General features: G+C 35.9%; 1 protein-coding gene across 1 annotated transcript in view; it reads left to right on the top strand.

Annotated features, from left to right (window-relative positions):
• Positions 1 to 16236, top strand: part of RSBN1L (round spermatid basic protein 1 like) — a 66180-nt gene that overhangs the window by 41526 nt on the left and 8418 nt on the right. Inside the window, exons 4-6 of the mRNA XM_007187106.2 lie at positions 9714 to 9851; positions 11491 to 11633; positions 15264 to 15431. Of these exons, the coding sequence (XP_007187168.2) occupies positions 9714 to 9851; positions 11491 to 11633; positions 15264 to 15431 (449 nt within the window). The remainder of the gene's footprint in view (positions 1 to 9713; positions 9852 to 11490; positions 11634 to 15263; positions 15432 to 16236) is intronic.

The following is a 16236-nucleotide window of genomic DNA, read 5'->3' as shown; positions in this document are numbered from 1 at the left end:
GCACACGGGTTCAGTAGTTCTGGCTCACGGGCTCTAGAGCACAGGCTCAGTAGTTGTGGCACATGGGCTTAGCTGCTCTGCGGCATGTGGGATCTTCCCAGACCAGGGCTCGAACCCGTGGCCCCTGCATTGGCAGGTGGATTCTTAACCACTGCGCCACCAGGGAAGCCCAAGGACTGCTTTTAGTTCTGCAGCTTTAGATTTCGTGGCAGGAAGCTGCCTGTGCACGGTCCATGTGCCTTTACCTCAGTATCCTCCAGATCCAGCCATTCCTATGGTATGAAGAGGAGTATCTAGCGAAAAGCTTTCCTGAACTGGTCATTTGATATTTCCCCAAACTGGATTTTTACTTTGCTTGTTATTTTAAGAGCTTAGAAGACTGAGGAAGTTGTTTTCTGCAGACCAGTTTTTTTGTTTGTTTGTTTAATTAAAACCAGAGCAGCAAAAACAATTTGCCCTAAATTCTGTAGAAACTAAAAGATGACAATATAGGTAAGATGTAGCTGTTTCTATGATCTTTATAGTGATAATGCTTATCTTTGTGATAATACTCTGTAGTTTTCACAGAAATTCATTTTTGCATCTGTTTAGCCTTTATCCTTGAAACATGTTAACTTGAGATTTTTTTGTGCGGGTATGGATGTATATATGTATACACACATGCACGTGCACACGCACACACACACAATACTGACAAAAGGATCAAGACATCCTGTTCTTTGATTTTGGAATTCTTTTTACTTGCATAATTCTATTTTTCGTCTTCATCTATATCCCTGCTGCCGATTGCCTGAAAAATCTGAAGACATGGTAGAATTATATATTGTCTTGTAGGTCATGTCATTTTTCTGATGTTAGTGGTATAATATCAGTCAAACTGTATGAAATAAAATTCTATTTGAGAATAGAAATGGATTTTCGTAGAAAGTTTGTAACCCATCTATATCAGTTGTTTTGCTGCAAATCAAACCAAAACCCTCAAAACTAAGTGGCTTAAAGATTTTTCTCACAATCTGTTGGACTCTCTGGACAGTCTTCGTCAGCTCAGCTGGGGGCTGGATGGCCTCATTCATGTCTGATGGTTTGCCGATCAGTTGGTCTTAGGAGACCTCGCTTATTTGTCTGGTGGTTTGATGCAATGTCGATTGGGGTGATAAACACATTTTTCTCATCATTTAGCAGGTTAGCCTGGGCTTGTACACATGTTGATAGTTGCAGGGTTCATAGAGCAGAAAGAGGGCAAGCCTCTGCTTGTTTTGTGTTTGCAGATGTCCCACTGGCCAAAGGAAGTCATGAGGCCAAACCCAGATTCACTTCTTGATGATGGGAGTGACACAGTCACATTGCTCAGAAGTGAGCATACATGCTTGGGAAGAGTTTTTGGCCGTTTGCACTCATCCACGTCTGTCTTAGTTTTTCTACCATCTCTATTTTCTTCAAATACTCATTTGGACATTGATCATTCTCCTGTGCCTTTGATGGTAGGGAAACAGAAAGGCAAGTAAGACAGGAGTTTTATCTGTCAAGAAACAATAGAGACTTCTGTCTTGCCATGCAATATTTAATCAGCATGCACTCCAAACTCTGTAGTAAGAACTGTGAGAATATGAAAACTGGGGCAATTATCTTCTAATCACCCTTTTCCCTCCCCCAAACTCTAAATCTTATTTTTTATTTTAGCCTGGTTCTGAGTTGCTTGTAGCAAATAACTTATGTCAAGTGTTAACTCATAATTAAATGGCTAATATTTTAATAGTGAAACAGTAATTAAATCTGATTGGATCTGTCAGCCTTGCCTGTCTGCAAAATGAGGGGAGAGAACTAACATTTATTGAATTCATGCTGGTGTCATTCACCATGCTAGGCCAATAAAGATGTTTTGACATACCATCTTTGACCACTGCCAGCCTTTGTACTGAATTTTCATTTTGACCAGTTGTGCTTGTCATGTCCTCCTTGAATGCTTTTGAACTGATCTATTATGGCAGGTACCAGATGTTCTAATTGAGAGACTTTTTCCTTTTTGTACTAGTTTAAAAATGATTAAGAACAATTTTATTCTTATTTTAGTTATCATTATATGGATATTTTTGAAATGTTGATTATATGTTATTTCTTGTTATATGTTTTAATTTGAAAGGATATGCTAGATGTGATGTGGAATGGCTCCCCCTTGTGGCACACTTATTTTTGTTAGATGTTCAGATTGCCTCAGTAGGAATGTGGCGAGCTGGTCTTGTTTTTTAAAATACGAGACTCCCTTCTTTCCTCTTGCCCTCCCCCAAAAAAGCTCACCAGAATTGAACCAATAGCCTCTTCTGCCCTCACCCCCTCAATTTTTTGCTGTAATAACTGTCCTGTTTTTGTGTTTCCTTTGGATTAATGATGATACTAGCTAGAAGCATCTATAATATCTTCTATATTTATTACGGATAACTATACTGTATAAAGTATTTATAACGTATTCTGTGGAATTTTTACTATCTTGGGATGTTGATAGGTACACTAAAAGAAAACAAGTAAATAAGAAAAACAGGTTTTGAAGTCAAAATAGTTTGTCTAATACTGGGCCGAATAAGTTATGTTTGTTTACTGTGAGACTTCTCAGAACCTAGCCTTTAATAGTGTGTGGTGAACCTCTCAAACAGGAAGAGTTTTCCAAACTTGCTGGACTATAGAATCCTCTCTTCAGGGAATACATTTTGGGAAACAGCATTATTTCAAGTGAGTCATTCCTCATGGTTTTTTGAATTACATGTGTCCATATTTGCTTCCCTTGTTGCAGCAGTTTTTATAAGTAAAATAAGAGAAAGCAGTACTGAGACTTATAGATTTACTTTTGGCAATGTATTTCCTGTCATAAAGGCTACTTTTTTCTTTGTAGCAAGCCAAACTCAGAATCATAAGGTTGTGTTTTTTGTTTTTGTTTTTTAAAGATTATTTACATGAAGAAAAATGAATAGGGTTTAGTTTAAACGTAATGTAACAGTTCTTTTCCCATTAACCAAAACTTCTGAGATTTTGTTATTGACATTTACTGGCAGAGGGTTCAAGAAGTCTTTTATTTCCTGCTCTGCAGTCTCCCCCACCCCCCCCTTTAAAACATTTATAGAGAATAAATGAAGGGAAATGTGAAAATACAGTCATGATGGTGGTAGGGTTTTTGCTGGGTAGGGAGACTAGGGGAGGTTTAGATTAAAAATGTTACATCTGTCAACAGCTTTTACAAATATATGAATAAGTATCATTTCTGTCTTTTATTGTGTTTTTTGAGAAGTATACCTAAATTGGGAGGAACAGTATGTGTCCTCTTTGTAACTCTACATTTCCCTTTTAGGAAGCATATAGGATATGTTTTAAAGCAGTGACATTTTTTGGTATTTCCAATTTAATTTTTTAACTGCATCAGAAAACTGATAGTGTGATGAATGTTTACTGAAGCAAATACAGTAATTTCATGTCAGGCGTCATCAGGATGTGAGATTTTCCAGATTAGTGGTTTTTCTAGATAATGGAAGCATACAGTTGTAAGGACCAAGATTTATCTTTTTCCTGAGCATATACAACATAACTTATCTCTTTATTTTCAGTCTAGGCTTGTCATTATGATATTATAATATTGATGACCTAGGGGAGCTGCAGCTGTGCTTACCTCTTGCCCCTCCTTCCTCTTCTAAACTTGTGGCTTTTTATCCTTTATGATTTTAGATGTTAGTTAGAATTATGCCTAGTGTAGAAACATATATGTAAGAAGAGTATCCTTCTGTGAATCATGGCCTTTGTGACAGTAATTTTGACTATTTAGAGATTCTTTCAACTCTTATCTGTTTCCTTCTCCCATCCCACTGCTGTTGAGTTGTAATTGTTGGATAGATTATTTTTGGAGAATTGAGGTTTTTTTCCTTATGATTATTATAGATTTACCTTTATTCCATGTAATAGAGGAAACTGGATTATTTGCTATATAATATTGCCGTATAATAGGTATCACATAAATCAAGGAGTACTATTTACTTTTTTGTGAAAAGTGTGTGGATTATATTCTTGTAATTTTTTTTAACAACTTAAGTGGTATCTATATGTTTCATCAAGAAATATATACTTTTTGAATTTGAATACATTGTTATGTGTAGTTTTCCATTTTTGAAACATTAAATTAATGGTTCAAACTGATTTAGTACATGTTTCAAGTATTGGGTTATTAATCTAGAAAGTTGTGTTAAATGGTATATAATTAAAAGTTACATTACAGTGTGCTTGTTTATTTTAATTGGGGGATAGTTGATTTATAATATATTAGTTTCAGGTGACAAAGTAGTGCTTCAGAATTTTTATAGGTTATACTCCATATAACGTTGTTAAAAAATATTGGCGGGCTTCCCTGGTGGCGCAGTGGTTGAGAATCTGCCTGCCAATGCAGGGGACACGGGTTCAAGCCCTGGTCTGGGAAGATCCCACATGCCGCGTAGCGACTAGGCCCGTGAGCCACAATTGCCGAGCCTGCGCGTCTGGAGCCTGTGCTCCGCAACAAGAGAGGCCACGATAGTGAGAGGCCCGCGCACCGCGATGAAGAGTGGCCCCCATTTGGTGCAACTAGAGAAAGCCCTCGCACAGAAATGAAGACCCAACACAACCATAAATAAATAAATAAATAAAATTAAAAAAAATATATTGGCTATATTCCCTGTGCTGTACATTATATCCTTGTACCTTATTTATTTTATACATAGTAGTTTGTACTTCTTAACTCCCTGCCCCTGTCTTGCTCCTCCCTCCTCCCCCCTCCCCCTCCGTACAGGTAACCACTAGTTTGTTTCTGTATCTGTGAGTCTGTTTCTCTTTTGTTATATTCATTCATTTTACTTTTTAGATTCCATATGTAAGTAATAATATACAGTATTAATCTTTCTTTGTCTGACTTATTTCACTTAGCACAATATTCTCCAGGTCCACCCATGTTGTTGCAAATAGCAAAATTTCATTCTTTTTTTTAATTAATTAATTAATTTATTTTTGGCTGTGTTGGGTCTTAGTTTCTGTGCGAGGGCTTTCTCTAGTTGTGGCAAGCGGGGGCCACTCTTCATCACGGTGCGCGGGCCTCTCACTGTTGTGGCCTCTCTTGTTGCGGAGCACAGGCTCCAGACGCGCAGGCTCAGTAATCGTGGCTCACGGGCCCAGTTGCTCCACGGCATGTGGGATCTTCCCAGACCAGGGCTCGAACCCGTGTCCCCTGCATTGGCAGGCAGATTCTCAACCACTGCGCCACCAGGGAAGCCCTCATTTTTTTATGGCTGAATAGTATTCCATTGTATGTATATACCACATCTTTGTTATCCATTCATCTGTTGATGGACACTTGGATTGCTTTTATATCTTGGCCATTGTAAATAATGCTGCTATGAACATTGGGGTGCATATATCTTTTTGAATTAGTGTTTTCATTTTCTTCAGATATATACCTAGGAGTGAAATTGCTGGATCGTATGGTAGTTCTGTTTTTAGTTTTTTGAGGAAACTCCATACCGTTCTCCATAGCGGCTGTACCAATTTACATTCCCATCAACAGTGTACAAGGGTTCCCTTTTCTTCACATCCTCTCCAACATTTGTTATTTTTGATCTTTTTGATGATAGCCATTTTGACGGGTGTGAAGTGATATTTCTTTTGTGGTTTTGATTTGCATTTCCCTGATGATTAGTGATGTTGAGCATCTTTTCATGTGCCTGTTGGCCATCTGTATGTCTTCTTTGGAAAAGTGTCTATTCAGGTCTGCCCGTTTTTTAATTGAGTTATACTGCATTTTAAAATACAAATTACTTTCACAAGCTAAGATTTTGATTAATTTTTAAAATTTAGTTTTAAATTTATTTATATCAATCCTATTGAGTCATCAGATTATTATCTTTAATATTTGGAGAATGAATATCTTAGAAGAAAATTGCTGTTTTGTTTTAAACCTGATAGCTAAGTATATGTAATTTATATAGAGACCATACTTAGTGGAATATATCTGTGTTGTGGGTTTTTTTTTTTTTTCCTGCACTGCGTGGCTTGTGAGATCTTAGTTCCCCGGCCAGGGATTGAACCCAGGCTCTTGCCAGTGAGAGAGCGTGGAGTCCTAACCACTGGACCGCCAGGGAATTCCCTATCTGTGGTTTTAATAGTGGACAAACAGAATGTACTTTACATTTCTAGCACATTTTGGTGAAAAGGGGAGAGAATTGCGCTTTTATTTTATTATAGCAAATTATGTGTGTAAGTGAATTTACATATAGTATATATGTATTTTGCCATGAGGTGACCAGAACTATGAAGATTCAAATACCATATTTAAGGTTATAATCCAACAAATAGAGTCTGTATTACTTTACTCTTTAAAATTCAGTTTCTCCCAAATGTCCTTTGAAATATTTATGAATTTTAATAGGATATACTTTAAAAAAAATCATCGAAAGATATAGCCTCCTTTTAGGTAGCCTCAAAATAGACATAGGAGAGGAGGAAAAGTCAAATTTGTTTTAATTTAGTCTATTGTATTAAAATTTCTAATATTTAGACGTGTTTCATTTTATTTTACTTGTAAACAAAGAACAACATTTGTAAACTTGGAAATTAATGTAAAGGTGTAATTTGAATGAAATGAGATGGCTAGGTCAGTAATGTTCTCTTCAATCAATGAAATGATCATTCCAACCTAAAATAGCAACATCTGGTTAAATCAAAGTTAGTTAAGTACTTAAGTTATAAGTCATTTGTCTTTAATATTACCACCCAAGAAGCTTTACCCATTTTTTCTGTTACTAAACGATACATGTTTTTACTTAACATTTAAACACAGAAATTTTACTCTAAGAGGGCTGAATGTTAAACTTGTTAATAACTAGTTCTGGTTTGTTTTTTTTTAAAAATATTTATTTATTTATTTGGTTGCGTCAGGTCTTAGTTGCGGCACACAGGCTCCTTTAGTTGCGGCTTGAGGGCTCCTTAGTTGCGGTTTGCCTCCTCCTTAGTTGCAGCAGGCAGGTTCCTTAGTTGTGGCAGGTGGGCTCTTCAGTTGCGGCTTGCCAGCTCCTTAGTTGTAGCACGTGGACTCCTCAGTTGTGGCATGCAAACTCTTAGTTGTGGGATGCATGTGGGATCTAGTTCCCTGACCAGGGATCGAACCCAGGCCCCCTGCATTGGAAGTGAGCAATCTTAACCACTGCGCCACCGGGGAAGTCCTACTAGTTCTGTTTTTTTGATTATTAATTGTATTTATCCCTTCTCTATAGTTAAATACTGTTATAGTAGGGTTTTTGTTTGTTTTTTTTTTAGAATGGAAGTAGTTATTTGAATTGCATGGCAACCACTAGGTAGAACTCCAAAATCTATTTCAGTTATTTGAGAAATGAGTTATTTCATGTTTTTGCCTATTAAATAAACTTATAATTTCAGACTTTACATTTCCTCAGAGTAGATTGTCTCTGACACCTAAATCCTAACATTCATATTAAAGAGCATTCTTTCTTTATTGGTGTATCTTTTGTATGCATGTATTTAGTTCTTGCACATACTCTCTTGGAAAAAGAGTCCAGTAGACCATATATGCGTTTGACTTTTGCTTTAAAAAGTATGTTTAAAGTACCCATTTCTTTGCGAGAACTCATAAATTCAGTTGTGCTTAGTATTTTAGGATTCCCTCACTGAACATTCCTCCCTGCCCTAATTATTTCATTGATAATTGAGTCACTGCCCAAATTATTCAGCTGATCCTCGTTGATGTTGATAATTGAGTCACTGCCCAAATTATTCCGTTGATGTAGTAGAATGAACCAGCTGGATGGCAAAGACTTTCTTGATTCTGGCTTTGTTAGAACTGGTTAACAATTTAGATGAGTTATCTAAGTTTAAACAAGACAGAGAAGATGGAGGCACAGAAAATTTGCTTATTTGTATGAAGTGGAAATATTACCTAATGTGACTTGTAAGTCAAATGAATATTTCAAAGCACTCGTAAATTTGTGTTTTACAATAGAAGGTGTTCGATTTCACTGAATGGTCTTGAGGTCTCTCAAAAACTCATGACCATTTGCAGATCCAAAACTGAAGCCACAAACTCAGAGTCACGTAACAGAATTGATACCAATTCTTATAAATTTGCTAAACTTCAACTTGATAGTTTTAGCTTTGTTAGACTGAATTACAGAAATGCGTAGTGATGACTAATTTTCCTGTTGCGATACTCTTAGTATATCTAAACATCTAAAGCCTAAATATTGTTGTAGAGTCAGATTTTAACTTTTAGCTCTAACAGTACTGGAGATGCTAGGAACTTTTGGGAGACAAGAAAAAGGTCAGATCATGAGTACAAAATGGGGACACAGACCCCAACTTTTGTTTGTAACTTGGGGATTGGAGCAAGGTTTTATGGTTCTGAAAAGTGAATTTGTGATAGTTCATGAAAACTTAACCTTGGAATTCTGGTAAATTTATTAAGGAATTAATGTATCATTGTTATACTGTTTTGCTTATTATGCTAAAAAATAAAATTCTCTAATGTTTTAGTCAAATGTTCTATTATGATAGAACTTTTATTGTCATGTTTTTGATGTGGGTGGGGGCTTAAATACATTGATACAGAATACTATCTGTATCAACTGCAATTGTGGGAATTCACCTTGTGATATGAAAATATTTTAGAGTCTGTGTCTCTGATGTGATGAAAGCTCATCCATCTGGGTTTGCCTGGTACGGGACTTTCCATTTTGAAACTGGGATAGACCCAGGCAAACTGAGACAGTGTAGTTTCCCTACAGTTAGTGGCCACAAAGGCTAATCCAGAGAAAAAAATAATTAGGATTTTGCTTGAAGTTTGTTTATGAAAGGAAGTTGTTTAGCTTTAAAAATACTCTTGTTTACTACTGTTAGTATATGAGGTTTCTTTGCAAGATTTAAATGTGCTTTTGAAAACTTAGGTACCAGTGATTCTTGAGGTATATAGGTTGTTTTATTTTGGTTGATATTCAAATGATACCCATTTGCTCACACTGTACAATTATTGTTTTCTTCAGCAATCCGAGGTAAATCTTTCCAGTTAAGGAAACTCAAACTCAAGGAATTTAAGTGATTTCTGGAGGTCACATAGCTGGTAGATAGCAAAGGTAGATAGATTTGGGACCTAGGACTTTTGGTTCTCAAGCTCTAGTAGATTTTCATCAGAAAAATGTAAACTGGATCCTAGTTAACATGCTAAGATCTAGAAGGGAAGATCATTCCTGGTGGCCTTTTGGGCATACAAACTACTGGTGATGGTTAAATGCAACGTTTTCAGAGTGTCTACTTTTGAAAATTCTAACAAAAAGATATGAACCATTTAGGAAAATATAGGTACAGGAACTTTTGAATATAATTTCAGTGGCACTGTAGATCAAATAATAAACTCCTCTGTTATAAGGATAAATTATAGTTAGTTGTCTGGAATTACGCTGTTTATCTCAACTGTTTTCATAAGCAGTGTGTAGGAATAGCTAGAGAAGGTAAAATAGCTTGATTTTGTGCTGATCTTTTCTTTTTTTTTAAGTGCCTTATTTTTTTTACTGTTTGTGAAAGGCTTTTTTTTGTTGTTTTGCTTGCCACACATTATGTTCTAATATTTTCAGACAACATAATTTAGTGTTATCCAATGATAACAGGCATTATCTTATGTTTAACTTAATTAAATCCATATCCTTCAGGTAAAAAGAACGTATTCTCACGGTACTTATAGAGCTGGCCCAATGCGACAGATCAGCTTGGTGGGAGCGGTAGATGAAGAAGTGGGAGATTACTTCCCTGAGTTCCTTGACATGTTGGAAGATTCACCATTTTTAAAAGTAAGAGAAAACAATATCAAGCAGTCTAAGTTGTGGGAGTTACTTTCATGCTACAAGTGATAACAGATCATGGCTGTTTCAGAATTATAAAAACTTTAATTTCATTTGAATTATAAGGAAGGAAAGGAAGAGATGACAAAGTAGAAGTAATTCTTGTGTAGTGTGTGTGTGACTTCTCAGGTACTAATTTTAATGGCAAAGCTAAGTGGTGGACCAGAAAATAACACTTGCCTGTAGCTGCCACTTTAGGAAAATAAGTTCCATCCGTTTATCAGCTTTTTTTATAAGCTGAGTGCCAGAGGATTTAAGAGGTACAGGAAGGATGCCTACTAAATTAAAGTGTTCAGGACAAGGGAATGGCAGTTTGGGTTTGTGGAAAACTGGCCTGGGAAGTTATATAACTGTATTTCAATCTTGGAGATCCTAGCTGGGTTGGGCAAGCCATTTAAACTTTCTGGGCTTCAGTTTCCTCATCCATAAAATAAGGTATTTAAACTATGCAGCTTTAAGGCCCCTTTAAATTCTTTAAATGATTTTTAGCCAGATTCTGTTTTCTTTTTTTTTTTCCCAACAGTCTCTGCATTCCAGAAAATATTTCTTCTTATGGGCGGCTGGGGCTATCCTATTGAGAGAAAAATCTCTGATCTATGTAGTTAGGTCAGTTATTTAATCAGTAATTCAAAGGTCAAAATGTGACAAGATCAGTTTAGTATTTGCCACATAATCTGTTAAACATCTCTTCTTTTTTCACTTCTGCATGCTCAATTTTCTAGTCTATATGTGTATATATATCTTTTTCTTCCTTTTCTTTTTCACCCTACTCCATTCCCCTTTTATTTCCTTTTTTGTTCCTTTTAAACCTTTGGTTCCTTGTCTGTTTTTCCCAACTAGTGACATGGAATTTGGTTGCATTTATTTTCAGTGCTATTTTAAAAACACCGTCATTTAAATATTTATGTTTCAGATGTTAATTTTAAAAGCAAATGAGCTAAATGCATTCTTTCTGGAGAAATTTAATTTGACAAGCTCCCCTTTTTGAAAAGGGGGTATGGTTTTTAAAAAAATACCTATTTTGTCACCATTCCATGGATAGTGGCCCTTGGTCATTTCTCTTTTCTTTTCAAAGATGTTAATTCCTGCTTTTAGACCAGCAACCTTTTCAAGAAACTACTACACAGAAATAAATTTTGATTTTGGTTTAGTTTTCCTTTTTGTTTTGTTAGGTTTTGATTATAACTAATCAGAGGTATATCCCCCCCTTTTTTTTGAGGTATCCATTTTTTAAACTCAGTTGTTCATTTTTATAGATTCTCATGGAAGACACTTATTTTGCCAACTAATTAACATCATATGACCCATATATTTGGTAGAAGGAAGAATAATAAATGATAAATACAGTGAATCATACCTCTGGCAGGGTTGGGGAAGTGGGGGAAACAATCCAAGAATAATTACTCTCTTGTTGTGTTTGAAATAGAACATTATGAAGGAAAATTTATAAATATGTGTGAATATATTTAAAATAGGTATGTATTTTAAATGTATATATGAAATTTTGTCAAGGGGACAATAGTCTTTAATGTATATTTGAAGATACATTTTAAAAATAATTAATTTCTCTGTAATTATTTGCCCCTAGTGTACACTGCCATGGGGGACACTATCTAGTCTAAAATTAGAGAGTCGAAAAGATAGTGATGATGGTCCCATCATGTGGGTACGCCCGGGAGAACAAATGATCCCTGTGGCTGATATGCCAAAGTCACCTTTCAAAAGGAAAAGGTATGTTGGATATAAACGTTTTTTGCTGGGGATGGGTATTTGTACATCGGTATGTGTGTATTTGTTGAAATTTGGAGGAAGAAGGTAGGGAAAATTTAGAGTGTAATTGAAATGTAAGTTCAAAAATGGTTACACATGCTGATATAATTTCTTATAAGTATCAAATATAAATAAAACATGAAAAATGTAGGCAAATGACAATAAATTGTAACTAGGAGTGGAAAAAATATCATTCACAACAGAGGCATAAACTGCTTTGGAATAAATTTAATAAATATTCAGAAATAAATTTAAATAATATTCATTTTAAGAAAACTAAAACATCTTATAAAAGATATAGAATAAGATCTAAACAAATGTTTAGATCTATGTTCTGGATTGGACAAAAATGATAGTCCTTTGGAATTTTTAGCATTACAAATGGACTCACACTTCCAGCACTGGATAAAATAATTTTAAAGTTCATAAGGAAGAATAAATAAAGTCAGTCTACAAAGCTGTGAAAAAGAAGATAAGTATGAGGGGGACCTTGTCTTACTCGATATTAAAAAGTACTATAAAGCTCAAAAAGATCATTGGAATAGGATAGAGTACACAAACAGATCAAAGTATATTGGGAGGGCTTCCCTGGTGGCGCAGTGGTTGAGAATCTGCCTGCCAATGCAGGGGACACGGGTTCGAGCCCTGGTCTGGGAAGATCCCACATGCCGCGGAGCGACTAAGCCCGTGAGCCACAATTGCTGAGCCTGCGCGTCTGGAGCCTGTGCTCCGCAACGGGAGAGGCCACGATAGTGAGAGGCCTGCGCACCGCGATGAAGAGTGGCCCCCACTTGCCGCAACTAGAGAAAGCCCTCACACAGAAATGAAGACCCAACACAGCCATAAATAAATAAATAAATAAATAAATAAAATTTAAAAAAAAAAAAAAAAAAAAAGTATATTGGGAGCTTAATGAGATAAGTGGGAAAAGAAAAATTTATTTAATGAATAATGCTGGCATAAATGGGAGTCCATTTGAAGGAAAACAAAGCCATAACTCCAATGTTATACAAGAAGTAAGGGATTTGAACATAATAAGTAAAAAATAAAAATATTAGAATAAAATGCTTAAGCTTAGGAGAGATCTTCCTAAGCAAAGATTAAAAAATACAATGATAATACTATTTGTGAGAGAAAAGACATAAACAACAAAGTTCAAAACTATGATAGACTGGACTAAAACATTTGTAACATGTGACAGACTAAAGTTAATATACAAAGAGCATTTCTAAATTGAGAAGAAAAATGTAAAACAACCCAATAGAAAAATAGGCCCCAGGTAGTCGATTGTATATTAAGTATATATTAAAAGAATTATGAGATATTAGTTTTACCCATTACATTGGCAAAAATTATTAACAGAGCGAGTATATTACAGGCTGGTAGGTACGTGAGGAAACAGGGTAATATATATTATTGGTCGATGGGTGAGCTTCTGTAATCATTTTTTAGAAGTAATCTAAAATAGCTCATAAAGTTTAACATATATATACTCCTTGAACCAGGACCCCTACTTTTGGGAATTTGTCCCAAGAAATAAAAGCACTAAAGGTAAATGTATAAGAATGTTAATTGCAGCATTTATTATATTGAGATAAATTTTAAAATGGTCTGAATGTCCATTAGCAGGAGAATGGTTGAATACATTTTGGTACATTCTTGTTAAAGAATGTGGTGAAATAGTTAATTTCATAATATGAAATTTTGTCTGTTGAGCTGGATATCCATGACACTTGAAAAGAGCAAAATGTAGAGTATATGTCCAGTATGATTCTATTTTTATGAAAATAAATTAAAAAAACATGTATAAGAGTATATTTATGTAAGCACAGAGGAAAGTGTAGAAGAATGTACACTAGCTTTAACATTGATGGGAATGGAGTGGGTGATCCTGGGGGAGATAATACATTTTTTAGATGTCTAAAGATGGTCTCACTGGTTATAAATTTAAAAAGAAAAAACAGAACAGGGAGAAATGGTCATAGAGTAAAATGTAGGTTATATGAGGGCAGGGACAATGTTGTGCTTGTTACTAATGTGTCTCTAGCACCTAAACAGAGTGCCTGTTTAATAAATAAATTTTGGTTCAATGAAATTTTTACAAGTTAATTTTTAAGTTGGTAGTAAATGGTAAACTTGGTGTGTATCTCAGTGATTCTTAATTTGGATTTACAAATCATTTTGAGAATCTGAAAGACTCTCCCTAGAATAATGCAGATATATACAAACTTTTACATGTAATTTAAGGGAGTTCACCAGCCCCTTGAGGAACTTGTAATCCTCAGGGATTACAATCCATGGTATATGTGGTCGTTTCACATCACGTTATAGTCTGACCAACTAATGACAACACTGCCCTAGGCACTGTGCCAAATGCTTTAATAAAGTCTTAATTCATTAGAATGTGGTATAATGAGACCAGACTTGGTTTGAAAGCCTGTTAGCTTTCCACAGAAAGCAACATCATCATCTAGCTTTCTAATACCTGTAAAACATTAATCACAAACAGCAAAAAAGTATGTTAAAGCATTGTGTTTGTGTCTGTGTGAAAGTTTATATAAAACTGTAAGACAAGAGTGCACAAAGAGGGGCTTCCCTGCTGGCGCAGTGGCTAAGAATCCGCCTGCCAATGCAGGGGACACGGGTTCGAGCCCTGGTCCGGGAAGATCCCACGTGCCGTGGAGCAACGAAGCCCATGCTCCACAACTACTGAGCCCGCGTGCCACAACTACTGAAGCCCGCACGCCTAGAGCCCGTGCTCTGCAACAAGAGAAGCCACCGCAATGAGAAGCCCGTGCACTGCAATGAAGAGTAGCTCCCGCTCGCCGCAACTAGAGGAAGCCCACGCACAGCAACGAAGACCCAACACAGCCAAAAATAAATAAATAAATTTTAAAAAAACGAGTGCACAAAGAGTAGTAAAGTAGTAGAGATTGAGGGAGGGTGGGAAGTTAGAGAACCAAAAAGGAAGAGTGACCCTAGGGGATAGACTAGGATGAGACGAGAAAACAATGGGGGCAATCCTGATTTGTCTCTGGAAGCAACAGAAAAATCATACAGGGAGATAAATAAGATGATGACTCCCAAAATAAATTCTTCTCACCCAGTTCCCCTTCTGCAGCAAAATTGGAGAGGGTTTCTGCAGTGAGTGAGGCCAGGTAGTCAGCAGCTTCTGTATGCATATGGATTCTAGACGGTGAGCAGTGGAGGAGAGGCCCAGTGGGAGATGTCTGTCCTCCAGGGTGGAGCTAAAGTGTTTTTTTTCTCCTTACCTTCAATGAACCGTGCATGTTTTATGGAAGCACTTATTGCCTGGTGTTTTCTTGCTGTTTATTTTTTGGCCTATCTCTCACTAGAATATAAACTCCTACGAGAGTAAGGAACTTGTCTGTCTTATTCACTACTGTCTTGTTCAGTAGCTCCAGTGCCTAGATAGTGCCTGACACAGAGTAGGTGTTCTGTAACTATTAATGCATATAAAAAAGTTAAACCTGTCAGTACATGCATACAAATGTTTGAAGGCAATTAAGCCTTAATATACATAAGCCTGCCTCTCTCTGTCTCTTTATATATATAATTTTGTTTTAACAGAACTACCAATGAGATAAAAAACCTGCAGTACCTACCTCGAACTAGTGAGCCTCGTGAGATGCTCTTTGAAGACAGAACAAGAGCTCATGCAGATCATATAGGACAAGGTTTTGAACGACAGACTACAGCTGCTGTTGGAGTGTTGAAGGCTGTGCACTGTGGAGAGTGGTATATATTAACTACTGCTATTTAATGGCTTCTAAAATTTTTCTTGGGAAGTTTTTCAGTAATTCTTCTTACTGTGGGGGGAAAAGTTTCATTTTCCCCTGTATTTGGATATCCTAGTTGTATAATTGTACTAAAGAAGATTTTCAATTGCTAGAATCTAGATTTTATCTTTTGGGCTTGACTGAAGTAGTTTCATTTTCTACGTGACTAGAGTTGAAAACAGTTGTCTTATCTAAGGTAATGGAAAACGTAAGGTTCACTTGGTGCTTATTGTATGCCCATTTACAAATGTTCAGTTAATTTTCTCTACTTTTAGGCCCGTATTTATTGCACAAGGAGACTGAGGCTCAGGACTATCAAGTAATGTTGTCATAGTCATATAGTTAATAAGTGGTAGAGCTGAGTCTGATTTCAGAACTGACTCCAAATTCTTGTGTTTTTTCTTTATACTGTTTTAACGTGCTATCTTTCTAAGGTTTGGTATCTACTAAGTGTTTGTTTACCTTACTATATTAATTTTTTCTGGCTTTGCTTGGAAGTTTCACTGACTCTTTTGATAGATTAGAAGAATGGATAATTTTCTTAATGAAAATGGATAATATACTTAGAGGTGGTCATCCCATACATTAAAAAAATTTCCATTTATCATAGAGCAAAGCTATATTTATACTGTAAGATAACTTTGCTCAATTAGGTTTTGTTTTCAAATTGAGTATTGTTTGGGTATGAAACTTAAGATGGAATATGCTGTTTTGCTTATTAAAGCAGTTGAATTAGATACTAAGTATGCAAGAAATTTTTCTAA

The sequence above is a fragment of the Balaenoptera acutorostrata genome, chromosome 7 (assembly GCF_949987535.1).
Source record: "Balaenoptera acutorostrata chromosome 7, mBalAcu1.1, whole genome shotgun sequence".
NCBI classification, from domain to species: Eukaryota; Metazoa; Chordata; class Mammalia; order Artiodactyla; family Balaenopteridae; genus Balaenoptera; species Balaenoptera acutorostrata.
Note: the sequence above shows the minus strand (reverse complement) of the source record. Positions and strands in the feature narration are given on the sequence as shown.